We start from the raw sequence: 25,120 nt of genomic DNA, 5'->3' as shown, positions 1-25,120 counted from the left end.
GTTTTTAAAATGCACATCCCAGTTCCCGTTATAAAGCATGAAATATACAGCAACAGATAAGCAAAGAATTCCAATTCGTCGTGTTTAATTTATTCATTTGCTTGGAATCCCGAGTCTCTGTTTATTTTCCCCCTTCTCCCCATTATTCCAAAACTTAACGCTCATTTTTTTTTTTACAAAGAACGTTCAAAAGAGAACCAATTAAGACTTTTAAAAAGAGCTGTAAACAATGTCAAATAACAGTCACATTTTCTTTGATAAATTACTTTTATAAATTCAGCATGATCTACGCTTCCTGCTCCTTTGGGGAGTTGGCTGGGAGAAAGGGATATTAGAAAGGGATATTACAGAGGCAGGAAAATTATTATTATTATTATTAAAACAACAGATATCTGTTCGGTGCTCTGAGAAAGTCACAAGATCACTCCATCCATCCACCCATCCTGGGAGAGAGGAAAAAAAACCGCAGACTTGCATCGGCGCAAGACAAGATTCCAGTTAAACGGCTTGCAAATTCGAGAGGAGGGAGGGAGGGAGGGAGGGAGGAATTAAACAGAGTTTGCACGTTCCATTTGCAAGATATTCGGAGAATGTACGCCCAGCAACTGTTGGCTGCTTAAAACATGAGGCCGTTTTTGCATCTCTTGAAATCCTGGAAAAGAAATCTGAAAACTCCCTCTAGAAGGGGAGGCCGAAGGGCGGGGGGGAATCTAGGGGCAATTTAATCCCCATTTTTATGCAATTTGGAGAGGCAGGCATAACATTGCTTAAAAAGAGGGTTTAATCCAAGATTAGCATTCTTCTGGGGGGGTTACGGGGCGAAAGGGACTTCATTAGATTTGAAGCAAAGTCTTAAAGAGAAATATAAATGCAACAGGGCAGAATGGAAAATGGAAAGAGAGGGAGGGAGGGAGAGAGAGAGAGAGAGAAAGAAAGGAAAGAAGGAAGGAAGGAAGGAAGGAAGGAAGGAAGGAAGGAAGGAAGGAAGGAAGGAAGGAAGGAAGGAAGGAAGGAAGGAAGGAAAGAAAGAAAGAAAGAAAGAAAGAAAGAAAGAAAGAAAGAAAGAGGGAAAGAAGGAAGAGAAAGAAAAAGAAAGAGGAACAAAGGAAGAGAAAGAAAGAAAGAAAGAAAGAAAGAAAGAAAGAAAGAAAGAAAGAAAGAAAGAAAGAAAGAAAGAAAGAAAGAAAGAAGGGAGGGAGGGAGGGAGGGAGGGAGAGAGGAGCGAGGGAGGAAGGAAGGAAGGAAGGAAGGAAGGAAAGAAAGAAAGAAAGAAAGAAAGAAAGAAAGAAAGAAAGAAAGAAAGAAAGAAAGAAAGAAAGAAAGAAGAGAAAGGAACAAAGGAAAAGAAAAAGAAAGAGGAACAAAGGAAGAGAAAGAAAGAAAGAAAGAAAGAAAGAAAGAAGGAAGGAAGGAAGGAAGGAAGGAAGGAAGGAAGGAAGGAAGGAAGGAAGGAAGAAAGAAAGAAAGAAAGAAAGAAAGAAAGAAAGAAAGAAAGAAAGAAAGAAAGAAAGAAAGAAAGAGAGAGAAAGGAACGAAGGAAAAGAAAAAAGAAAGAGGAACAAAGGAAGAGAAAGAGAAAGAAAGAAGGAAAAGAAAGAAAGAAAGAAAGAAAGAAAGAAAGAAAGAAAGAAAGAAAGAAAGAAAGAAAGAAAGAAAGAAAGGAAGAGAAAGAAAGAAAGAGGGAAGGAGGGAGAAGGGAAGAAAAGGAAAAGGAAAGGAAATTGAAAGGAGAACCTAAGTTAGCTTTACTGGTCTTCCTCCCTTCATTACTCTCACTGCCCTCAAAGGGATTAAAAAAACAAACCACCCGAACCTTCCAGCTGTTTACAGATTAACAGAGGGGACTAATTAATTAATTAAAAGGGACCTTGTAGGTCAAGAGTTCCTAACCCGAAGTATTTGCAGAAAGAAGACAGGAAAAGTTTGGGCCAGCAGGGGAGCCCCCTTAAGAACATCCAAAGTCCCCTTAAAATTAAAGGGGGGGGGTCGATCCAGGCAAGGCTGCCAACGTGGATCAGGTTTCCACCTCAAATCCACTGCAGAATTCTCCCAGTGGATTAAAGCAGCTGGAGTTGGGGGAACTACACCACCTCCCATCAGCCACGGCCAACCCCGCCTAGAGGGAAGGAAGATGGGAGACGTAGTCTGCCCGACCCAAAGTTTGAATAAGAATGGATGTGGGCAACGGTGGAGTCCAATTCCAGAAAAGGGAGTTGAAATGCTTGGTCCACCATCCCCAACATTATTGAGAAATCAGAAAGAGCTCCGGCAGCTCGTTGGAAGAACATAGTGACTCTTTCTCTCCCCTCCATCCTCCCCCCCACCCAAAAAAGGCACTTGAATCTCAAGTGGGGGGTCAGCCCAGGGACACCCCCACACACACACACACACACCAAAACCGGTCAATGTCCTACTGTGGGTCTGGCTAAGCCTGCTTCTTCTGGACTGTGGTGGGCACCAAGCATGCAGAAGCGTTGTACCCCAGTAAGACTCGTCTCTTTGGACGTCCGCCACCCCAAAACGGGGCCCAGAGGCTGAGATGGGGAGCTCAAAGGAGGGGACCGTTGGTGACAAGCGAGTTAGCAGCGTCCCTGTCCCCCACCCCCCCACCCAAGGGTAGCCCAACGGATCAAGGCAGCGAGTGATAAAAGACGGGGGTGGAAAATGGGGAGGAACGTTGAACGGGAACATGGTTGAGTGAGTTGAGAAGGCACAGGAGTCTCAGAGGCGGTGGTGGCCTGTATCTTGCCTCGGTTGTGCTGAGGAATATCACATGTGGAAGCACCCAGTCTATTGCTTGAGGCTGGAGGAGATGGTTGACCCCCACAAGGATCTCCTCACTTGGTTATGAGAAGAAGGAGGAGATGGTGGACCTCACAAGGATGTCCTCACTTGGTTATGAGAAGGAGGAGATGGTTGATTCCAAAAGGATGTCCTCACTTGGTTATGAGGAGGAGGAGGAGATGGTGGACCTCACAAGGATCTCCTCACTTGGTTATAAGAAGAAGGAGATGGTGGACCTCACAAGGATCTCCTCACTTGGTTATAAGAAGAAGGAGATGGTGGACCTCACAAGGATGTCCTCACTTGGTTATGAGAAGAAGGAGATGGTTGATCCCAAAAGGATGTCCTCACTTGGTTATGAGGAGGAGGAGGAGATGGTGGACCTCACAAGGATGTCCTCAACTTGGTTATGAGGAGGAGGAGGAGATGGTTGACCTCACAAGGATCTCCTCACTTGGTTATAAGAAGAAGGAGATGGTGGACCTCACAAGGATGTCCTCACTTGGTTATGAGAAGAAGGAGATGGTTGACCTCACAAGGATCTCCTCACTTGGTTATGAGAAGGAGGAGGAGATGGTTGACCTCACAAGGATGTCCTCAACTTGGTTATGAGAAGGAGGAGGAGATGGTTGACCTCACAAGGATGTCCTCACTTGGTTATGAGAAGAAGGAGATGGTTGATCCCAAAAGGATGTCCTCACTTGGTTATGAGGAGGAGGGGGAGATGGTTGACCTCACAAGGATGTCCTCACTTGGTTATGAGAAGGAGGAGATGGTTGATTCCACAAGGATGTCCTCACTTGGTTATGAGGAGGAGGAGGAGATGGATGACACCACAATGAGGTCCTCACTTGGTTATGAGAAGAAGGACCATGTCTTCAAGCTTGTAGAATAGCTGGACCTCAAGTGGTTCAACCATCAACGTTCAACCATCAGGCAGATGCCACCAACAAGAGTTCTCTGGAGATCAACTCACTTTGATTGAGAATTCAACCTGGACCTCCTGGGAATCGCATGGCTGGATGTGCCTCATGGTGCCACACCACGGATAGGAGCGGGACATCAAGGTTTCCACTGCCCATTCCGACCTCGGCAGAAGGTGGAGTTCCCACGGGCCTACTGAGAAAGGGTGGGGTCCAGCAACTTCAAGACGCCCCCGACCAGATGCAGACTGCCCGTCACGAGGACACGGATGGCCACGGCTTCCTTAAGCAGAACAGCCCCGCTGCTGGCCACGGGGTGCGGGTGGAGTCCCTGGGGCGCCAGGGCTGGCAAGTTTGGGTCCCGGCCTTGACTGATCCACTGCAAAGCATGCGAGATGCAAGGGAAAACCAAGGAGTTGGAGTTGAGCGGGCGGGTGGAGGAGGCCGCGAAGATGGGGGAGCTGTGAAGCGAGGGCTGCTTCAGCCAGCCCCCCACCTCGGGCAAGACAGGGAACCAAGGGTCCTGGGTCAACTTGGCCTCCATCAGCCGGTTCCAGTAGTTCTGGTTCTGCAGGCAACGGGTCAGGACGTTCTCCAAGGTGACGTTGAAATTCTGCTGATCTGCAGAAGAGTTGCAAAAACAAACAAGGAAGGCAAGAAGTCAGAACGAGGCCCCCTCCTCACGTCTCCAAGCCCGAGTATTTTGCAAACAACATCAGGAAGGCCATGGACTTCAAAAGAAACATGTTCTTGTTATAGTGTAAGAGATATTTATTAATAATAAGCGAACAATGGAAAACTTTAAGGTATTAATAGCTGACCAGCTGTTGTAAATGCTGATGCAATGAGGATGAGTCAGCAGGGTTATTGCTGCTTTAAGACTGATGATAGGTCAGCAGGGTTATTGCCCCTTTAAGAAGCTGTCAACATAAGGGAGGCCATGAGAGGACGTATCTCTCTCTCCTTGTGTTCTATCTCCATTGTAGTTCTCCGTGCAGAATAACGAAGACTGATTACTTGCCTGGTATGTGCCTACCACGTGTCTATATGTATATAGCAGTCTGGTATATAAACCACTGTTAAAAGACAAAGCCTCTGTGTGTGCTGTGATTTGCTCCTGGGTTATGTCACAGTAGTAGTCACGCTGCAAACATAATGCAACGAATGTTGTAGGCATTTTGATTATTGTTGCACAAGATATTTGTACTCAGGACGACACACCGTTAAATGGAAGATGAACTGTTTATACTTATAAATTTTATTTTAAAAAAGGCAGTCATGGAGTTAAAACCACCACCACCCCTTCCCCTCAACACCGACCTGCGTTTCCCAGCGTCGACACCTCGGTGTAGTTGGGACAGAAAACGGCGTAGTCGAAATGGCAGGGCTGCAACACAGAAACGGGGAAGGGGGAGTCAATCAGGTTTTAGCACCGTTGTCCCATTTCGGGTGCTATCCTTAAGGAACCGCTTGTAACCTGGAGGGAAGGGGAGGCTGTGGGAAGGAGAAAAATCGCTCACCAGCAAAAGTTTCAGCAAAGCCGCCGTATCCCGGTCTCCCGTCACGTTGAACAGCAACACTCGGACTTCGGAACCGCTGGAAACGCAGGGAAAGGAATGGTTACTTTATCAGCCCTTCTCTGCATTTCTTCCTTCCTTCCTTAGCTTCTTCCTTCCTTTCCCAACTCCTTCCTTCTCTCCCTCCCTCCCTTTCCTTCCTTACCTCTTTTTCCTTCCTTTCCCAATTCCTTCCTTCCCTCTTTCCCTTCAACTCCTTCCATCCCCCTCCCTTTTCTTCTTCCTTCCTTCCTTAAATCCTTCCTTCCCTTCCCTCCCTTCCTTCCTTCTCTCCCTTCTTCCTTAACTCCTTCCTTCCCTCCATTTTCTTTCCTCCTCCCTTCCCTCCATCTTTCCTCCTCCCTTCCTTCCCTTTCCTTCCTTACCTTTCCTTCCTTTCCCAATTCATTCCTTCCCTTTTCTCTTCCTTCAACTCCTTCCTTCCCTCCCTTTTCTTCCTTCCTCCTTCCTTAAATCCTTCCTTCCTTCCTTCCTTCCTTCCTTTCCTTCTCTCCCTTCTTCCTTAACTCCTTCCTTCCCCTCCATTTCCTTTCCTTTCCTCCCTTCCCTCCATCTTTTCCTCCTTTCTTCCTTCCTTCCTTCCCCCTTCCTCCTTCCTTTCCTCTTTCCTTCCTTTCCCAACTTCTTCCTTCCCTCTCTTTCCCTCCCTCCTTCCCTCCCCTCTCCTCTCCTTCCTTCCTTCCCTCCTTCTCTTTCCCTTTTCACCATAAAAAGGGGATTTCCAGTCCTACTGCAATACAAAACCACAGTCCAGAAATGCAACAATATAGGATCCCCGATCCGTTTTGCAAAGGTATTTCCGTGGCGGAGGAGTTTTGGCTCTCTTCTCTCCTCAAAGCCAGCTTCCGAACAGAGGTTTCACACCAACGCACCCACACCGTCCCAGCTTACTCTGTAGGTTTGTCTTCGTTCAGAGCCGCTTGGTGAAACCAGCGGACGCAGGCCTGTATGCTGCTCGTGGTGTGGGCCCCATCGATGTACCACGTCACCGGGCCGTGGTGGAGCACTTGGTTACGTCCGAGCCACACGGCTGCTTGCAGGCCTGGGAAGCAAAGCAAAACTCAGCCACGCTGCCCTGCTGACTGTTGAGAACTCTGCAGCTTCCTGACCAGGAACTAAGTTTCTAGCCCTCATGCTTCTGGAGGGAATCAGAGAAGAGAGGTGGCCAGGATCTGGTAAAAGAGAGGGGTTTTCTTTGGCTTAAAAAGGAAAGAAATATCGAAAGTCTTTTTGGGTTGGTTCTTTGCCTCCTGCAAAGCCATGTGTGGTTAACCAACATCACGCTAAGCTGTGAATGATGGTTCTCAAAGTGCTGGCCTCACGCAACACAGGAATTAAGGAGGAACTTCCTAACGGGGAGGACAATTAACCAGTGAAAGAGCTTGCCTTCAGAAATCATGATCGCTCTATCACTGGGATTTTTTAAGAAGAAACTAGATAGTCACTTATCTGAAATGCTGTAGGATCTCCTGCTTAAGCAGGGGGCTGGATGAGATGACCTCCAAGGCCCCTTCCAACTCTATTCTATTCCTTTCTATTTCTATTTCTTTACTATTTTTCTGTTTCTTTCCTATTTCTTTTCTTATTCTATTTCTTTTCTTATTCTTTTCTATTCTAATTCTAATTCTATTCTATCCAATCTTATCTTCTCTTCACGCTTTAAGCTGACCCAAACCCTTGATGACACAGCATTGAGCAAGCTATTCAAAAAACCCTTTATTAAAAGTTTTTGGAGAGGCCAAACTGTCACAAGTCTCTCCCCCACCCCATGACTTTAAGTGGCATGATTGAATCCTTCCGTTGCTACTTCCCGTGCCACTCCGCATCCCTCAACCGATGTCCTTGGTGGGACCGAGCCCAAAGAAGACTCAACACTGTTCCTTTGTTTCACCAGGAAATGGTCCTTCAGCCTGGGCTGAATTGATGTCAAGGACGGGGAGGGAGGGGCCGGAAATAGGTCAGGAGGCAGCACTGGGGTGGACAGATAGATGGATGGATGGGAAGAGGAGGAGATAGATAATAAGAAAGAGAAAGAGAAGACAGATGATAAGAAACGTAAGGCAGATAAGAAGAGGAGGCAGAAAAAGAAGTATATAACAAGGAAGAGAAGATGGAGGAGGAGGAAGTAGGTAACAAGAAAGAGAAGACAGATAATAAGAAACATAAGGTAGATAAGAAGAAGTTAGAAGAAGAGGAGGAGGAAGAAGAAGTATATAACAAGGAAGAGAAAATGGAGGAGGAGGAAGTAGGTAACAAGAAAGAGAAGACAGATAATAAGAAACATAAGGTAGATAAGAAGATAGAAGAAGAGGAGGAGGAGGAGGAGGAAGTATATAATAAGGAAGAGAAGGAGGAGGAGGAGGAGGAGGAGGAAACATACCTCACAGATAAGGAGAAACGTAATGTAGATAAGAAGAGGAGGAAGTAGATAACAAAAAAGAGAAGATGGAGGAGGAGGAAATAGGTAACAAGAAAGAGAAGACAGAATAAAAAACATAAGGTAGATAAGAAGAGGAGGAAGAGGAAGCATATAACAAGGAAGAGAAGATGGAGGAAGAGGAGGAGGAAATAGGTAATAAGAAAGAGAAGACAAATAAGGAAGAAAAGACAGATAATAAGAAATATAGATAAGATAGAAGAGGAGGAGGAGGAAGTATATAACAAGGAAGAGAAGATGGAAGAGGAGGAGGAAGGCAACAAGAAAGGAGACAGATAAGGAGGAGAAGACAGTTAATAAGAAACATATAGACAAGAAGGAGCAGATAGAGGAGGAGGAGGAAATATATAACAAGAAAGAGAAGATAGAGAAGGAGAAGACAGATAATAAGAAACATAAGGTAGCTAAGAAGGAGATGATACATCATGAGAAGGCCCCATACCTTGTACCATGGGCTGGTCTGGCTTAAAAGCAGGAGCCAAGCAGGGCGCCCTCTTTGATGGAGCTTCAGAAGTTCGCCACAAGTCCTTCCGCTCACCGGTATCTGGAAAAGTGAACTATAAATCTAAATAAATCAGGGAACCTCCTTCCTCTATTCAAGGTGATGCTACGGACGCTTTGGATCTGTGGGGCATCAACCTTCTCCACCCAACTCCAGCTCAACTTCGAGAAATTGGGATGATGATCGGGAAGGGTTGGCGGGAGGCGTCTTCCCTTACCCAGATACCCACAACGGCCCAGCCACGTGTGGGACAGCTGGAGGGCTAAAGCAGCGTTGGACCGTTGATGGTCACCAGCTAAGCCGAGTTGAAGGAGCTTGTTGTCGTCTTCAAAGGCATCCAGGTCAGGGCAGAGAAAAAGCGGGCACTGCAGAAGAGAAAGGAGACCCGAGAATGATTTTGCTCCGTAGAATAAAAGCTCCGCCGGCAGCCTGAAACCCAGGGGCTGGACTAGAAGACCTCCAAGGTCCCTTCCAGCTCAACCTTGAAGACGGTCGGGACTGAACTCCTGGCAGTAAGCAGAATTAAGGCTGCAGTACTGCATTCTAACCACTGCACCGCCATGGCAGAGTAAGAGTTGGAAGGGGCCTTCTAGTCCAACCCTTGCTCAAGCAGAAGATCCCACACCTCTTCAGACAAATGGTTATCCAACATCTTTTTTAAAAATGTCCAGTGTTGGAGCATTCACAACTTCTGCTGGCAAGCAGTTCCACTGGTTAATTGTCCTCACTGTCAGGAAATTTCTCTAGAGTTCTAGGTTGTTTCTCTCCTTGGTTAGTTTCCATCCATTGTTTCTTGTCTTCTGCAGAAAGGCAATTATTTGCGTGTGTGTGTCTTCATTAGCTTGTCTTAAATGTCATTTACATCAGAGGTCTCCAATTTTGGCCAAGACTTGTGGACTTCAGCTCCCAGAACGTGCTGTGTGCTGGTTGGGATATTCTGGGAGTTGAAGTCCACAAGTCTTCAGGGAGACCCCTGATCTACATGGAAGATCGAAGTCCTGGGAAAGTAGATTCAACAGCTCTAGAGAGATACAGTAAGGAACTAATGTATCTGTAATAATACGCCTGACCACAGCAGCAAGATTAGTTTATACTCAAAAGTAGAGAGTTAAGGAAATTCCTGATGAAACCAAGATAATTAATAAGAGACGGATATGCACCGAAATGGATTAACTAATGTTGGAAATAAAAAATAAGGATGAGACTGAATACTATAAAATATGGGACAAGTTTTACCAATGGTGGGGAAAAAAGGACGGACATTAAAATTAAAATAAGATAAGGATGTTAAGATAGATTAGAAATATGGAAAATTGCTGTAATGTATAAATGCATATATTGTGTAAATTTGTATTATATGTTATCCACAATAGATATGTATGACAAATAGGTTTGTCAGGATGATTTCATCATGTTCGTTGTTTTTAATGTTTTTGTTCAATAAACAATTTTAACAATTTAAAAAAAACAGCTCTGGACTCAAATACTTGATTTTATTCGTGACTTGAATTTTCAATAGATCTGCCAATTCTTCCTTTTGTCTTGATAACATATTCTGTGTCAAAATCTTTGTCTTATCTTTGTTTATTTTCAAACCAGCCACTTTGCCATATGCCTCTATCTTTTCCAATAATTTTGGTGCTGTTTCTAAAGGGTCTTCCTTCTAAGATAAAAACCAAATCATCCGCAAAAGCTTGCAGCTTTTTAATTTTCATTCCTTTTATACTCTTTTCATCTCTAATATTTCTGTTTAACACTTCCAAAGTTAACACGAATAGCAAAGGTGATAGTGGGCACCCTTGTCTTGTTCCTTTTCTTATATTGATAGAGTCTGTCAATTCTCCCTCTATCATTACCTTCACATTTTCTTATCCTATAATATATAAAAAGGAACAAACAGTTAGATATGGGGAAATATTGAATGGAAAGGGTGAACTTAAATCTATGCAAAAACTAGAGGAACAAGGTATAAAGATGAATTGGTTTTCATATGCGCAAATATATTCAAGGTATGATAAAGATTTTAAAACAGAAGGTTTCTATGATAAATTGACTGATTTAGATAAGATTTTGACAGGTACTGATGAAAAGGTGATTAAAAAACTGTATGGATATTTATTAGAAATTAAAGAACAAGTTAAAGAAGCTATGATTGCTTGGGGGAAGAACTTTGGATATGGGATTGATTTAGAGAAATGGCAAAAATTGTGGTCTCAAAATTATAAAATGACAATGTCAACAGCTTATAAAGAAAATTTGTATAAGATGTTTTACAGGTGGCATTTTCCCCCCGACAAGAATAGCAAGAATGTTCAAGAATAAATCCGAAAAATGTTGGAAATGTCATCAGACACCTGGCTCATATTACCATGTGTGGTGGACTTGTGCGGACGCTAAAAAATATTGGACTAAAATCCACATGTGGTTGGAAAAAATGACAAAAAACATATAGATTTGAAACCAGAGATATTTTTATTGGGAATTTTATCTGAAACATATAGCAAAGATTTGAAATACCTGACTGTAGATGTATTAACAGCGGCTAGGATTGTATTTGCTAAAAACTGGAAAAATGAGAAAATACCATCATAGGAGGAAATCATTAAGAAAATATTGGAATGTGCTGAAATGAGTAGATTGACATTTGAAATTAGAGAACAAGAGGATGAACAACTTTATAAAATTTGGGACCTTTTCTATCAATGGTTAGATAATAAAATACAGTCATGAAATATGTAGATTTTTAGAAAATAATAAATATATAAAGATGTACTTCTTTTTGTATTATATCTACAAAATGTTTTTAAAATAGATTTGGGAGGATAATATGAATGGTTATAAAATAAACTAAGTAAATTATGGTTATCTCGTAAAATATGAATGAATAAAACTACAGTCAAATGATTGATTAATAATGATACTAGGGTATTTAATTTTTGATTTGATAATATGAGCTTTTATGTAATGTAACTGTAATTGAAGACTATGAAATGGATGCACAAAATAATTTGTAAACCAACCGGCACACTGTTTGTATACCTATGGAAGAAAGTTTGATGTTTTTATGTTTTGTTTGTTTATGTTTGTTTTTAAAAACCAATAAAATTTACCAAAAAAACCCAAAAACCCAGCTCTGGACTGTCTAACTTTGTGTGTTAAGTTGTCCATTGTGTAGCTTCCACTACCACCAGCTACTTCAGGGCTCGGTCTTCCACGAAAATCTTCTAGAAGAAAATTGGGGGGTGTTTCAAGGAAATCTTACCTGGCATTCTTCAGCTCTTTGTTTCAGGACTTCTAACGGTCTTTCCGGCTGCGGAACCGTGAACGCTGGCACACTGGGCTAAAAGGCAGATCAGGACATTCAGATAATATTATAAGTGCTTTCTTAACGCCAAGCGAGACTTGCAAAAATGTTGGGTTTTTCTGGAACTCTGACAGCTACTTCTGCTGACTATTGGCTGCCGGCAGTTCAATTCTCACGAGGCTCAAGGTTGACCTCAGCCTTCCATCCTTCCGAGGTGGATAAAATGAGGACCCAGATGGTTGCGGAGCGGGGTGGCAAGAGGCTGACTCTGTAAACCACTTTAGAGAGGGCTGGGAAGCGGTATATAATCTAAGGGCTATTGCTATCCACTTCCTCCAGCCGTAAGTGTGAAAAACAGTCAAAAGTCACTTTTTTCAGTGCCGTTGTAACTTCAGTCACTAAATGAACTGTTGTAAGTCAAGGACTACTTGTATCATCATCATCATCATCATCAACACCTTTTAACTATCCCATAATCCCTTGTGCGGTGGAGTCTGGGCCACTGAACGGAGCTGAGTGTTTACTGGCCGGATGCCCTACCTGTTGCCAGGGTGGAGTTTTGTTTCAGCAGAGATATTCTCATCGTGCCCAGAGAGAGAAATATCTGCCTCTACCTGGGATTGAACTCACAGCCTCCCGATTTGTGAGGCGAGAGCTCCCCGTCTCTAGGCCACCGCGCCACTCCAAGGACTACTTGTGTATTATTGCAAAAAGCAGTTTGCGGTCCACCATGAACACAAAACTTGCAAATGATGTACAGGAAGCTTTTAGTTCTTAAAAGAAATGAAGCCGGGGTCAAAACTGCTTATTTAAATTTAGAAGGATTTTCTTTCTGGAGAGCCAAGGGGTCTCCAAGGTTTCTCATCAAGCTGCCGACATCCATCTTAATAACATGAAGGCGGAGGGAGAAGATCCCTCCAAAGATCTACCTTGAAGATGCCGCCTTTCTGCCAAGCTATCTTCTCAATGGTGTCTCCCAAGATGCTGGTATGGTCTATGCCCAAGGAGGAGACCCCACAGACTATTGGTTTCCTACCAAGAAGACAAAGACAAGGAGAAGAAGACCAATCAATCGAACGATCAAAATAGAGCTGGATTTTGGAGATCATCTAGTCCAGCTCAAGCAGGAGATCCTATACTCATTTCAGACAAAGGGTTTTTCTTAAAAACCTCGAGTGATGGAGCACGCGCTGTCAACTCATAAAATATTTCTATGGTCTCCAGGAAGGGAGAGGGAGAAAGGGGTTTGCTTGGAAATCGAAAGTGCATCCCATAAATAGTTTTTCAAAGATAGTAACAACTAGGTGACTGAAGTTTCTGCCGTGCAAAAATCTAACTGGAGTGTATGATTGATGACTCTGGGCTATGGATGTGTCCCGTTGGAGAATATGAATTAGGATACACCCAGAGAAGTGGGGGGGAAACCAGGGTCGAGGGTGACAATGAATGACGTGCCTCAGAGTCAGCTACACCCAGGCAGTGCCGGACATGGTAACTCCCAATAAATCCTTTTGAAGTTTTGGAAGTTTGGCTCGAGATTTAATTGAAATCAAACTGTTCTACAGGTTAATTGTCCTCACTGTTAGGAAATTCCTCAATTCCAGGTTGCTTCTCTCCTTGATTAGTTTCCATCGGTTGTTTCTTGTCTGGCCTTCTGGTGCTTTGGAGAATAAAAGTTGACCCTCTCCTCTTTGGGCAGCCCCTCAAATACTGGAATGCCGCTATTATGTCACTCCTAGTCCTTCTTTTCTTTAGATTAGCCAAACCCAAATCCTGCAGCCGTTCTTCATATGTTTTAGTCTGCAGGCCTTTGATCCTCTTAGTTGCTCTTCTCTGCACTTGTTCCAAAGTCTCAACATCTTTTCTGTAATGTGGTGACCCAAACTGGATGCACTATTCCAGGTGTGGCCTTACTAAGGCATTATAAAGTGGTACTAATACTTTCACTCTCCGAGAAAGGAAAGCGAGACTCTTGAAGGCCATCAAGAGAAGAACAGATGTCCACCAAACACAACCGTTTCTGAAGAACCCATTTGAGGGGTAGTGATGAAGTACCCAGGAGTTCGACCCCCTTACCTGACAATGTTTGTGCAATCGTAGGCGCCCCCAATGCCGACTTCTATAACCGCCAAGTCAACCTGGGAAGAAGATAGAAAATAGCTCATGGTCTCATTGACCCAAGAGGGTTTTGGTCTTCCAGATCGTAGATCCTAGCCACCCTCCATGGATGGGTTTGCCTGGCTGACTGCGGATATGGGCATTGCACAGTCATATTTTGGTCTTCAAGAATGAGCTAATTTATTTAAAACCCAACCAGGGTCCGTTCAGACAGAGCCACAAGAGAGATTTTATAGAGTTGACTTCTCTATTTTTAGATCTTCTAAAGTTTGGACCATCCAAACTGTGTCTCTATCAAGAGAACTACACAGAAGCATCGAGTTTGGGTTCAATTCAATTTGGGGTTGAGGTTGTCCAGTGTGGATTCTCTGCGAATCTCCAGATGTTGGACTCTGCAGATCATCAACATCTGGACAATCGCCTATTGTTCTGACCCAAACCTTGTTCCAAGGAAACAAACACGAAACAGAGGTAACAGCAAAACCTTTTAATGATTCTTTAACGAATTCCATTCCTTCACGGTTAAAAGGCTATTAAAACTAATTGTCTCTGATAAGAACGAGCCTTGCCAAGGTTGTGCAAGGCTGCCAAGAACACTAGATAAAGTTACTAAGAAATATTTCAAACACAAAGAGTCTCCAAACATCAACCAAGATACTCCGAACATCCACAAGGCTTGAAGGGCAAGAACTTCTTTGCTTCCTGCAAAGAACTCTGGTTTCTCAGCTGGCTTTTATCTCTTAAGGGAGGGGCCATCACTTTGCAGCCTTACTCCCGAGTCACCCGTGCTGCTGCAGCTGCTCTTTCCTTCAAGCAACCCTGCGCGCATGCAAGCTGGACACAGGCTCCTCGGGGGCCTCTTCCTCACTGCTGCCAGCCTCCACAATCTCCAAAGGCAGCCTTCCACTCCCTGATGGTCCTGGCCCCATCCCTGCCCCACATGCAGGCCCCTCATCTGAGTCCTCACACTCCGAGACCTCAGCTGTCCACACCTGCTGCCAGCGAACCACAACACCTATCTTACCCAAACACGTCTATCTTTCCCAATTTCATAAAAGGTACCTTTGAGGTCCAACGTACCTTCTCCTGCAGGAAGACATGGAAAGCCATGATTGTAAGGAACCGGAAGTAGGCAGGCATGGAAGCGTGATGGGAGTCCTGAGAAGATCAACAAAGGGGTTTAGGAGGATCCGAATCTGAGCAATGGACAATTAAGGTCTCAAACCCACATTCCACTGGTCACTATCAAAATCTAGGTTCTGTCCCAATATAAAATGTTTTACAGATGGCGTCTTCCTCCAACTAGATTGGCCAAAATGACTAAAAGTATATCACCGCATTGTTGAAAATGTAACCTAGAGATAGGGACCTATTATCACATGTGGTGGAAATGTATAAAAGCAAAAAAATACTGGTGGAAAATAAAGGTTCGGATAGAAGAGATGGTTAACCCGAAAGTAGAGTTCAGACCAGAAACATTCTTACTGGGAATTATTAATAAGAAATACAGTAAAGGAACAATATATTTAATGTTACATATAATAACAGCTGTGAGATTGGTGTATGCCCCAAACTGGAAGAATAAAGATACCCCTACAGAAAGTGAAATAATAAGGAAAATATTAGTCTGTGCAGAGATGGACAGACTAACTTTAGAAATCAAGGATAAGGGTGAGACAGGAGTATTGTGAAGTCTGGAGTAAAATGTATCAATGGCTGGAGTCAAGGAAAAAAGAAAGAAAGGGTTGACGCTTTATAGGAATGAAAGTTAAAAGTTTTGTAAATCAAAGAGAATGGAATAAAATGGACAAATACGAGATGATACGGATGTATTATCTAAAAGATGGTTGTAAATATGTATATAATTGTATATAAATGTAAGTAGAAATAATATGCAGCTAGCACTATATTAATAACATAAGGGGAAAAGGAAATTAACCGTATGTGTATCTCTACACTATAGCTTGTATGGCCAAAATAATGGTAAAGAAAGTCACACTGTGTTCAAATGTTGTTAATGTTTATTCAATAAAATGTATTAAAAATAAATAAAAATCTAGGTTCGGTCTAGACATAAGACATAAGAATTTATTTGTCATTACACTCGCAAGCGGGTGCAATCGAAATGAGGTGCTCTTCCACAAAGTAAAAACTGGACAAACACCACTAAAAAGAAAAAAATTAAACTAAACACAACCAACCATACAATCATCTCTATGCAATTTAAAAATGTAAATACCCCATTACTCTCAGCCATTTAATTCCACAAAAATCTTATGACCCTGCATTCAAACTCAAAACTGCACTTGGATAAAAACTGTTCTTAAATCTGGTCGTCCTTGTTCTTAATACCCTAAATCTCCTTCTCGATGGTAATAGGTTCGGTCTAAATGAACCTCTTTTGATTTCTGGAATGTGCCTATCCTAAAGTCTTACAAATAGTTGAGCTTCTCATTTCTAAGCATGGAGATGGTGATATTTCTTTTTATCCACCAAGCCAGAAAGCTCAAGGCTGAAAAAATGGGAGGGAGCATTTTGCCTGTCTCTTCCTTCCAATTTCTTCGTCCCAACCCTACCATCTCATCACGGGCCATCTATGCCCATGCGTTTCTTAAGAGAGGGCTCCACACCAGGTGACGCCAAAGCATACCTTAGTCTCCTCCAATCGGTTGTACACCTGCCAGAAATATTTGCTAAACAGCTCTTGGCTGATGGGCTGGCCGTTAATGCGAATCCTCTCGCGGACTTGAACCAGATGGGGTGAACTTGGGGGAAAGAAACCAGACAGCCAGGATTACTTAGATCAAATTATGAACGGCCACCACGCCAGGATCGAACACGGAAATCCTAGACCGGTGAAGATATTTGTCAAATGTAATAAAGTTAGGAAAACTCCGCCAATCACCACTCAGCCAGTTTCGAAAGCAGGATTTTACAATAGACGGAATTCTGTTTACCTGCTAGAAATCAAATGAGGATTAATAACAATTCAAGGTCCAATTCATGCGGTTTGGACTTTGATTTTTAAAAGGAAGCAGAGCTTTTTAAGTGCGTAGTCCTCTGCTTGCATTTTATTCCCTTTTTTTTTTTAAGAGAGATTGTGCCAGCTGAGACCAAAGGCCTGCTTGGCCAGGCACCCTCATTCACCAGCTTGGGGGAAAAAAATTCAAGAGTGCCAGGAAACCGGAAAAAAGTTTCCAGAGACATAACTGCAACAACTGTGCAAAATGGTGTTTTCTTTTCGGCTATAATATTAGAAGTGGCTTTTTATGTTTGCATCAGCTGGACAATTGATGGAGGTTTTTAAAAGTGAACAAACAAGTGAAACAAAAATAAGACAAAAGGAGGAGGAATAGGGGAAGGAGAAAGAAAGAAAGAAAGAAAGAAAGAAAGAAAGAAAGAAAGAAAGAAAGAAAGAAAGAAAGAAAGAAAGAAAGAAAGAAAGGAAAGGAAAGAAGAAGAGGTACTGGTGGTTGAGGAAGAGGAGGAGAAAAGACGAGGAAGTAGAAGAGGAAGGAGAAGAAGAGGAGAAGGAGGAGGTGATTGAGGAGGAGAAAAAGAAGAGGGAGAGGAGGAGGAAGGAGGAGGGGAAAGGAGAAGGAGGAGGGGAAGGAAGAGAAGAAGAGGAGGAGGAGGAGGAGAAGAGGAGGAGGAGGAAGAAGAAGGAGAAGGGGAAGGAGAAGGAGAAGAAGGAGGAGGAGGAGAGGAGGAGGAGGAAGGAGGAGGAGAAAGGGAAGGAGAAGGAGGAGGAGAAGAGGAGGAGGAAGAAGAAGAAGGAGGAGGAGAAGCAGGAGGAGGGGGAAGGTGGACAGGAGGAAGAGGAGGAGAAGAAGAGGAGGAGGAGTGGAAGGAGAAGAGCAAAGGTCTGCAAATATAAGGAGAATGACTTTGGCAAAAGAAAGCAAAGATAGTCCCAATACACTCATTCTAGCTAATTTTCCAGCTGGAACAGAAGATAATCTAAGCCCCAAACAGCCCACAAAGACATTTACCTGTAAAAACCGGTCTTTAAATTGTAGTTCCGCAGAATCCGTTCCGTGAAGGCGCATGCTGAACCCTAATGGGTTAAAAAAAAGGGGAGGGGGGAAATATCAGCCCCCACTCAAGCCAGGAAGGAAGGAGCTCAGGCCGCCCATCATCTGGTCCAACCTGTTTTCTCCTGAATCAGTTGCAAACAAGAATTTTGAAAATTGGGCCAAAGGGCTTGAAAAGGCCCATGAGGGGCTGTAGGTTGCCGACCCCTTCACTTCATACCCCGAATTAATTTTAAAAATAGTTTCGTGGTCTACCCCCAACCATCTTCTCTATGGTTCTCTGCCAGATGTTGTCCCTTCCAGATATTTACGTGAATGTGCAAACTTTGGTGTCAAGGAATGGATTTGAGAATTATTCTCGATCAGTTTCGCAAATGTCTTCTAATGGTAAAAATGGGTCACTGGATCAGAGCAATGTTATTTCCCTACGTTCCAGATTTAATAACTGTAAGAACTGAATTCTCCTTCCTTTCCCTTTCCTTTTTCCCCTCTCCTTCCCTTCCTTCCTTGCTTCTCCCTCTTCCTTTTCCCATTCCTTCTTCCTTCCTTTCCCTTCTCCTTCCTTCCTTCCTTTATTCTTGTCCTCTTTCCTTCCTTTTTCTCCTTCCTTCCTTTCCCTTCACTTTCCTTCCTCTCTTCCTTCTCCCTCTCCTTCTTTCCTTTGTCCTTTTCCTCTCCTCCTTTCCTTCCTTTCTCTTCTCCTTCCTTCCTTTCCCTTCACTTTCCTTCCTTCTCCCACTCCTTTCCTTCCTTCCTCCTCCTCCTTCCTTTTTCCTTCCTTTCCTTTCCTTCTCCTTCTTTCCTTTCCTCCTTCCCTTCCTTCCTTCCTCCCTCTTTCTTCCTTTGCCCTTTCCTCCCTCCTTTCCTTCCTTCCTCTCCTCCCTTCTTTCCCTTCTCCTCCTTTCCTTTCCTTCACTTTCCTTCCTTCTTCTTCCTCTCCTTCTTTCCTTTGTCCTTTTCCTCTCCTCCTTTCCTTCCTTCCTCTCCTCCTTCCTTGCTTCTCCCTTGCTTCTCTTCCTTCCTCTCCCTCCCCTTCTTCTTTCCCTCCCTCCCTTTTCTCCTTCCCTTGTTTTATTTATTTGAAACACAGGAATGTCCACAATCCCGTATGGGATTATCACAGATGTCATGTTTGTTGTTACTCATCGCTGATAAAATTTTAAAAAGTCTTCAACCCCTGAAGACCTCCCACCTCACCTTGCCCTTTGTCCCAGTGACATGAATGACGTTGAGTTGATCCAGGTCTTCAACCTGCTGGACAAAACTCTGGTCAGTTTTTGCTTTTGGCATTGTGACCCTGTACGAGGAATCCAGGATGGGTAGACTGCACCCTGCCTCCACTCATCCGCCCCCCGCCCCAAAAGCACAAGACCCACAAAAATGGGATTCCCAAATATTTCCCCACCCCATGAATGAAGGAAGCCCCTGCCTCAAATTCAAAAAACGAATGATTTAAGATAAGGACCCAAGAGAGAAATACGGGAGGCAAGTTAAAAAGAGAAGAAGTGAAAGTTCTAAGAGAATGAGTGACGATGGATAGAAAGGATTCCTTAAAAAAATAATAAGTTTGGCTGTACTAAGAATTAGAATAAAGAAATTGTTATAAATATTTTTGCATAACACATTTAAAGTGAGAGGTACAGGTGATGACCAGATATTGAAAAAGGGTGTTATTAGGCATTATTAGAAGGATGTACAAAATCCTAAATAACTGAAGAATGAAGGATTATGTGCTGATAACAAATACGTATATTAGAATCACGTAAGTTTGATTCATGTAGTAACTTTCATTTGTACTAATATTATTTTTGTGTCACAATGAATGCTACCCAGACGCCACACTGTCCATGTAATAATACTGATGTATATTTATTTAAAATTAAAAAAAAACTTTACGGGGAAAAAAAAACCTCATTTACCTTCAAGCCAGTCCGTTCCAAGAACCCAGCCATCGCTTGCAATTGCAGCTCGGGGTCTCCCCGTTCTCGCTTCACCTGTTCCAGGTAGCTGGCATTGGTCTGCAGAGTGTTCAGAGTCCGAATCGCATCCTGGAATTGCAAGCAGGTGGATGTGAGTTTTTTGGTCCTTCCACTGGAGAAATTTGGACTCAGCTAGTCCAAATTCTGACTCCCAAGCTCCTCTTGAGAATCTCTCAGTTTCCCTCCAGCCCCCTCCATCCCAAAAGACACCTGAAATAAGAATCAACGCCCTCCAACCCCAAAAAGGACACCTGAAATAGGAAGAAGCTGCCCTGGGATTCCAATTTTGTTTTTAACATGCCACTTTTTTCAGAAGAAGCCGAAGCGGTGGGAGAAAAATCCTGTGTATTGCAAGATCCTTCCTTGCAAATTTTCGGTGCTTCCATGGCTAACATGCGGGGCACCCGCGATCCAGCCCTGCTGGACATTACTATCCGGAGTCCATCCGTCATCCTGTCTCTATGAATGTTGTAACCCCAGAGGGTGAAAGAGCTAGCATTCATTTCCCGCTCTGAGCAAACACAACCCTCAACAAACATCTCAGATAAAAGGCACTGGACTTCGCGTGCCCAGGAAACGCAATGGGATGAACCTTTTAAATTTATTTGGATTGGGTTTGACGGATGTTGAGCTGAAAAGGTGGAGAAGTCAAAATGCAGGTGGGAACTATAGGGTACGGACAAAGATGGGAGAATCGTGAAATACTCAGAGGAGTAGATTGGGTTGCAAAATTGACAGGGCTCGTGGAAATAGCGATGCTAACCAGTTGGGTCAGGAGGAAAATATGAAGACTTGTGTGGTGAAAAACTAGAAACTTTATGTGGGCGTTTTGTGGAACGAGAATGAGTGAAGGGGTGATTTAGGGATTAGAAGGGGTGAAAGAGGAAGGAGAAAGCGTAAGATGGCAATTAATTGATGGAAAGAAGGGTGGAAGTTTATAAGTCTGATTTTTCTTCTCCCTTATTTTCCATATACTATTTTTTCTTAATCTTGAGTACTTTTACTGCACTGAGGGAGGGAGGGAGGGAGGGAGGGAGGGAGGGAGGGAAGGAAGGAAGGAAGGAAGGAAGGAAGGAAGGAAGGAAGGAAGGAAGGAAGGAAGGAAAAAAGATTGATGGATGGGTGGATGGATGGATGGATGGATGAAGAGAAGAAAGAAAGAAAGAAAAGAAGGAAGGAAGAAGGAAGGAAGGAAGGAAGGAAGGAAGGAAGGAAGGAAGGAAGAGGAAGGGAGTGGGAAGGGATGGATGGATGGAAGGAGGGAGGGGAAAAGTTGAGAGGAAGGAAGGAAGGAGGAAAGGGATGGGTGGATGGAAGGAGGGAAGGGAAAGTTGAAGGAAGGGTAAAGCGATGGATGGATGGATGGATGGATGGATGGATGGATGGATGGATGGAAGGAAGGAAGGAAGGAAGGAAGGAAGGAAGGAAGGAAAAAGATGAAGGGAGGGAGGAACAGAAGGCGAGGTTTCCTCAAAGTACTCTTACCACACAGGGGAGCTAAAATGAGAATTTCCTGACTGACACACAGGAACTGAACCTCAGGAATAATACACAATCTGTGGAGCATCGCACTTTTGTGAAAGCACTTGCAACTCACAGCAGAAAAGACCTCACAGCTGTCCAGACTAAGAATCTGCACTTCTCAAAGAGAAATCAGCCGAGGAAAGGTTACAACCTCACATACACGCCCTAAAATTGAAAGCCAAGAAGGGAAAACCTTGGAATAAAACAATAAAATTTGATAACGTGACTGAGTCCAAGTACCTTTATTATGCAGCGTAGACTCAAATTCCTCCCACCTTCTCCTTGAACGAGGTGGCTCAGTGCTAAACAATCTGGTTTTTTTTTTGAAATTATTTCTACAGTCCTTCTGGGTTGCATCTACCCTTTCCGGTACCACAAAAGCTTTATGGGTCAGAGACTAAACTGTGGAGATGATGGATAAAAAGAAAAGAAGAGTATGATCTTATAGAAACGTGTAGTACTAGTGAGGATATATAACTGTTATATGTAATAAATAAGGACGTTAACATGTTATTGTAGGTAAAGAAATGACATATGGGATTTGACTGACACAAAAATAATATTGTGAAACATAACATAATGAAAGGCTATTTAATTTAATAAAAATAACTATTATTAGAACTGCATACTTTGCCAAATGTAAATATGGTGACTACTAGTGCACTTGTATCAAATGTAATTAGAAAGGGGATTTTTTAATATAATAGTGGTATATTTAGAAATTAAAAAGGGAATAAATAATGGAAAATTATAATTTAATATACATTTGTGAATTGTGATTTCAACTGTAAGTTTTGTAAACAGGGCGAATACGATTAATATATTAACTGGTAGTAAAAGGAATGAGGTTAAGAATATAGAGATTGACACAAAAATAATACCTTGTAATATTGAATAATGAAGGTGGATCAATTAACAAGTTATATGTGTTAATATCAAATGTTAAAAGATTGTCAACTATATTACATAAGAGGAAGATTGTCATATTTGTGTCAAAATGTAAGGCACTACAGGACCACACTGTTCACACAATGATAATTTTGTTGTAAAAAATAAAAATAAAAAATTATTTTTATATGTATATCTGCCTGCCTGCCTGCCTGCCTATCTATCTATCATCCATCTATCTATCTATCTCTATATCTATCTATCTATCTATCTATCTATCTATCTATCTATCTATTATCTATCTATCTATCTATCTATCTATCTATCTATCTATCTATTTATCTATCTATCATCTATCTATCTATCTATCATCCATCTATCTCTATATCTATCTATCTATCTATCTATCTATCTATCTATCTATCTATCTATCTATCTTTGCACAAACCATCAAGGTGCAATTTTTCCCGGTAACACCGGATTCCTTTCTCCACCACAGAGGGAATGAAAAAATATTTTTAGGAACTTTGTTGGTACAAAAAAGAAAGTTTATGCTTGGAAGCAATCATAATCCAGAATCTAACAAAGGGCCAGGAAAATATTGACAAAAGTGTTGATAAAATTTGGCTGGCTTTTGAAAGCAGAGCTGGGTCACCTAAGGACACCCTATATACCATGCCTGAAACCTTCAACTGCCTCCATGCAGTGTCTTTCGCACCCACCTGGGCACTGAATGTGCACAAACAGCTGGAAGAGATCGACGTGCGCACCACACACTGTGTACAAAATGTCCTTTCGAAAGCAACAAGCCAGGACTGATTGGCACAACCGAGACTGAAAATCCAGATGGATTGGCTACCTACTTATTTTTTTTCCCTTCTGGAACCGGATCTGCCTGTTCAGACCCGTATCGAGAACTAATCTGAGTCCCCTTCGTGCTTTGCTTTTCAACGTCATTTTTTTTTGCAAGCGCAGACAAGGATTCGTATTGATTTTCAGCCGGGGGGCCGGGCTGAACCAGGAACGCAGGTGTTTGGGGAGTGGTTTGGGCTTTCAAAGATACTAGTCCTCAATTTGTGGACCCAATTCACCCTCAAATTTCTGTGGCTTAAGCGAAAACATTGGCTGAGGGAATGTTGCCCCATATTACGACCGTTCTTGCAACGGTTGCTATATGAATCATCTCAGGTATTAAGTTAGTAACACATTTCTATGCTTGTTTTAGAGTTGTCATGAACAGAAGGGGAGTGGGAAGAGAAATTTGAAAGTACAGCTCAGCAGTTGGGAACCGAAAGCGCATGCCACTCTTATCTTGCAAAGATTATAACTAAGCTACCAAAATCTGCCCTGCAAATCTCTAAGTGGAGAACATGATTGATGACTCTTGGCTATTATTAAGTGAATGGCTCTGTCATGCCCCTGTCAGAGTCTGAATCCGAGGAGGAAGACGACCGTTGGCTGTGGAGGAAACTGGGGAAGGGCAAAGTCTGGCTGGGCAGAGGTAGAACAAGGGAGAGGGAGTTCAGAGGAAGACCCAGGCACGAGGAACGGAGAAAAGAGCAACGTGGGTTGCATGGCTTACGGGGGAGGAACGGGCCCTGATTCTTTTCATTAGTCACACCTGGGAAGAAAGTTTAAAAGAAATGCAAGCTGAGAGCGGCATCTGCTGGGAACAAACATGAGTTTATCTTGTGTTGACTTTGGTTATCTGTGTTCCTGGTATTCTCTCAACTGAGTTGAATTACTGCCGTTCCTTCATGTCTGGAATTCCTTCTCTTGCCCTGCCAGACTCATTACCTCATTTTGCCTTGATTGGACTTATAGTTACAGTTTTTGTTGACCACGTTTTGGACTTGATTCTCTGCAGCCAAAAGCTGTTCCTGGGAGAGTTTTTCTCTAGCCAGAAGATAACCAGGACATTGGGGGCAAAGTTGCAGCTAATAAAGGGACTCCTACTGATTATCTGACTGTGTTGCCTTTGTGCCACGTCCCAGGTCATCACAGGCTCTCTTCCCCATGGACTTTGCTTGATTGTTATTACTTTGATATGATGATGATTATTATTCTGTTGCTTTGCATGTAGACCAAGACCTTATAGACTGGAGACAAATTCCTTGTGTGTCTATCACACTCTGCCAAATAGAACACAGGTAGTTCTCAACTTACGACAACTGAGCCCCAAATTTACATTGTTATAAGCAAGACATTGGTTAAGGGAGATTTGCTTCATTTTACAACTTTTCTTGCCGCAGTTAAGTGAATTATTGCAGTTGTTAAGTTAGTAACACGGTTGTTAAGTGATTCTGGCTCTCCCACTGCTGTTTTTTTTTAATAAAAGTTTTTTATTTTTACATACAATAAATCCATTCCATTTCAATCATGTGTCTCATACACGTAACAATGCATCCCTGACCATATTCCTTTGAAAGCATCATATATTTTACCTCTCTTGTACTACAAAAATGCATGCCAGCCCATTTGTAAATCATGTCCTTCCAACGTTAATAACCTTTTATTCCTCAATATCCATTCTTTCATCCATGTTAAAGCCGTGGCCTGATAGTATATCTCCCAATTAGGTAATCCAAATCCTCCTCTAATTCTAGCATCCTGTAGCATTTTAACATTAATTCGTGTTTTCTTCCCTTGCCACATATATTTGAACATCCTTTTGTTAATATCTTCAAAGTCCTTTTTCTCTAACTTTAACGGAATTGTTTGAAACAGGTATAACATTTTAGGCAACATGTTAAGTGATTCTGGCTCTTCCACTGCATGTTGGAAGGGGAATCACGTGACTCTACAACCATCATAAATACAAGTCAGATGCCAAGCTTCTGAATTTTGACCATGTGATAGTGGAAACAGGCGTAAGGGTGAAAAACAGCCGTAAGTAACTTTTTTCAGTGCCATCGTAACTTTGAACAGTCACTAAATGAACTGTGGTAAGTCGGAGGACTATCTGTACACAAAGGAGGAGGAAATGGATGTTTTTGCATCTCAAAGTCACAACCACAACCCCTCCCCAAACACACAGGAAGACAATAACC

General features: G+C 42.7%; 2 protein-coding genes and 1 long non-coding RNA gene across 12 annotated transcripts in view; 1 reads left to right on the top strand and 2 right to left on the bottom strand.

The window, feature by feature from the left end:
- The window catches only part of TRUB2 (TruB pseudouridine synthase family member 2), a 316,494-nt gene that overhangs the window by 54,774 nt on the left and 236,600 nt on the right, over positions 1 to 25,120 (top strand). The gene's annotated exons all lie outside the window — the stretch shown is intronic.
- The window catches only part of LOC148129450 (uncharacterized), a 118,414-nt gene that overhangs the window by 45,749 nt on the left and 47,545 nt on the right, over positions 1 to 25,120 (bottom strand). The gene's annotated exons all lie outside the window — the stretch shown is intronic.
- FPGS (folylpolyglutamate synthase) overlaps positions 1,628 to 25,120 on the bottom strand; it is a 30,572-nt gene continuing 7,079 nt past the window's right edge. For 3 of the 10 annotated variants that reach the window (XM_087944067.1, XM_087944066.1, XM_087944068.1), the window contains exons 2-15: positions 19,599 to 19,727; positions 18,877 to 18,933; positions 17,638 to 17,702; positions 16,296 to 16,410; positions 14,726 to 14,803; positions 13,604 to 13,665; positions 12,457 to 12,559; positions 11,486 to 11,563; positions 8,441 to 8,588; positions 8,164 to 8,265; positions 6,176 to 6,326; positions 5,228 to 5,303; positions 5,028 to 5,094; positions 3,238 to 4,328 (exon numbers count right to left, since the gene is read on the bottom strand). In XM_087944067.1, coding sequence (XP_087800193.1) covers positions 3,901 to 4,328; positions 5,028 to 5,094; positions 5,228 to 5,303; positions 6,176 to 6,326; positions 8,164 to 8,265; positions 8,441 to 8,588; positions 11,486 to 11,563; positions 12,457 to 12,559; positions 13,604 to 13,665; positions 14,726 to 14,803; positions 16,296 to 16,410; positions 17,638 to 17,702; positions 18,877 to 18,933; positions 19,599 to 19,727 — 1,659 coding nt within the window. In that variant the 3' untranslated portion in view covers positions 3,238 to 3,900. Of the gene's footprint in view, positions 3,187 to 3,237; positions 4,329 to 5,027; positions 5,095 to 5,227; positions 5,304 to 6,175; positions 6,327 to 8,163; positions 8,266 to 8,440; positions 8,589 to 11,485; positions 11,564 to 12,456; positions 12,560 to 13,603; positions 13,666 to 14,725; positions 14,804 to 16,295; positions 16,411 to 17,637; positions 17,703 to 18,876; positions 18,934 to 19,598; positions 19,728 to 19,909; positions 20,181 to 25,120 lie in introns of those variants that run through there. The other 7 variants (XR_015745419.1, XR_015745421.1, XR_015745420.1 and 4 more) reach the window with 7 other exon arrangements.

This window comes from Notechis scutatus, chromosome 15 (assembly GCF_049901735.1).
Source record: "Notechis scutatus isolate UNSWTSFEM ecotype Mainland chromosome 15, rNotScu1.2, whole genome shotgun sequence".
Taxonomy (NCBI): domain Eukaryota; kingdom Metazoa; phylum Chordata; class Lepidosauria; order Squamata; family Elapidae; genus Notechis; species Notechis scutatus.
This window is presented reverse-complemented; position numbering and strand designations above follow the sequence as displayed.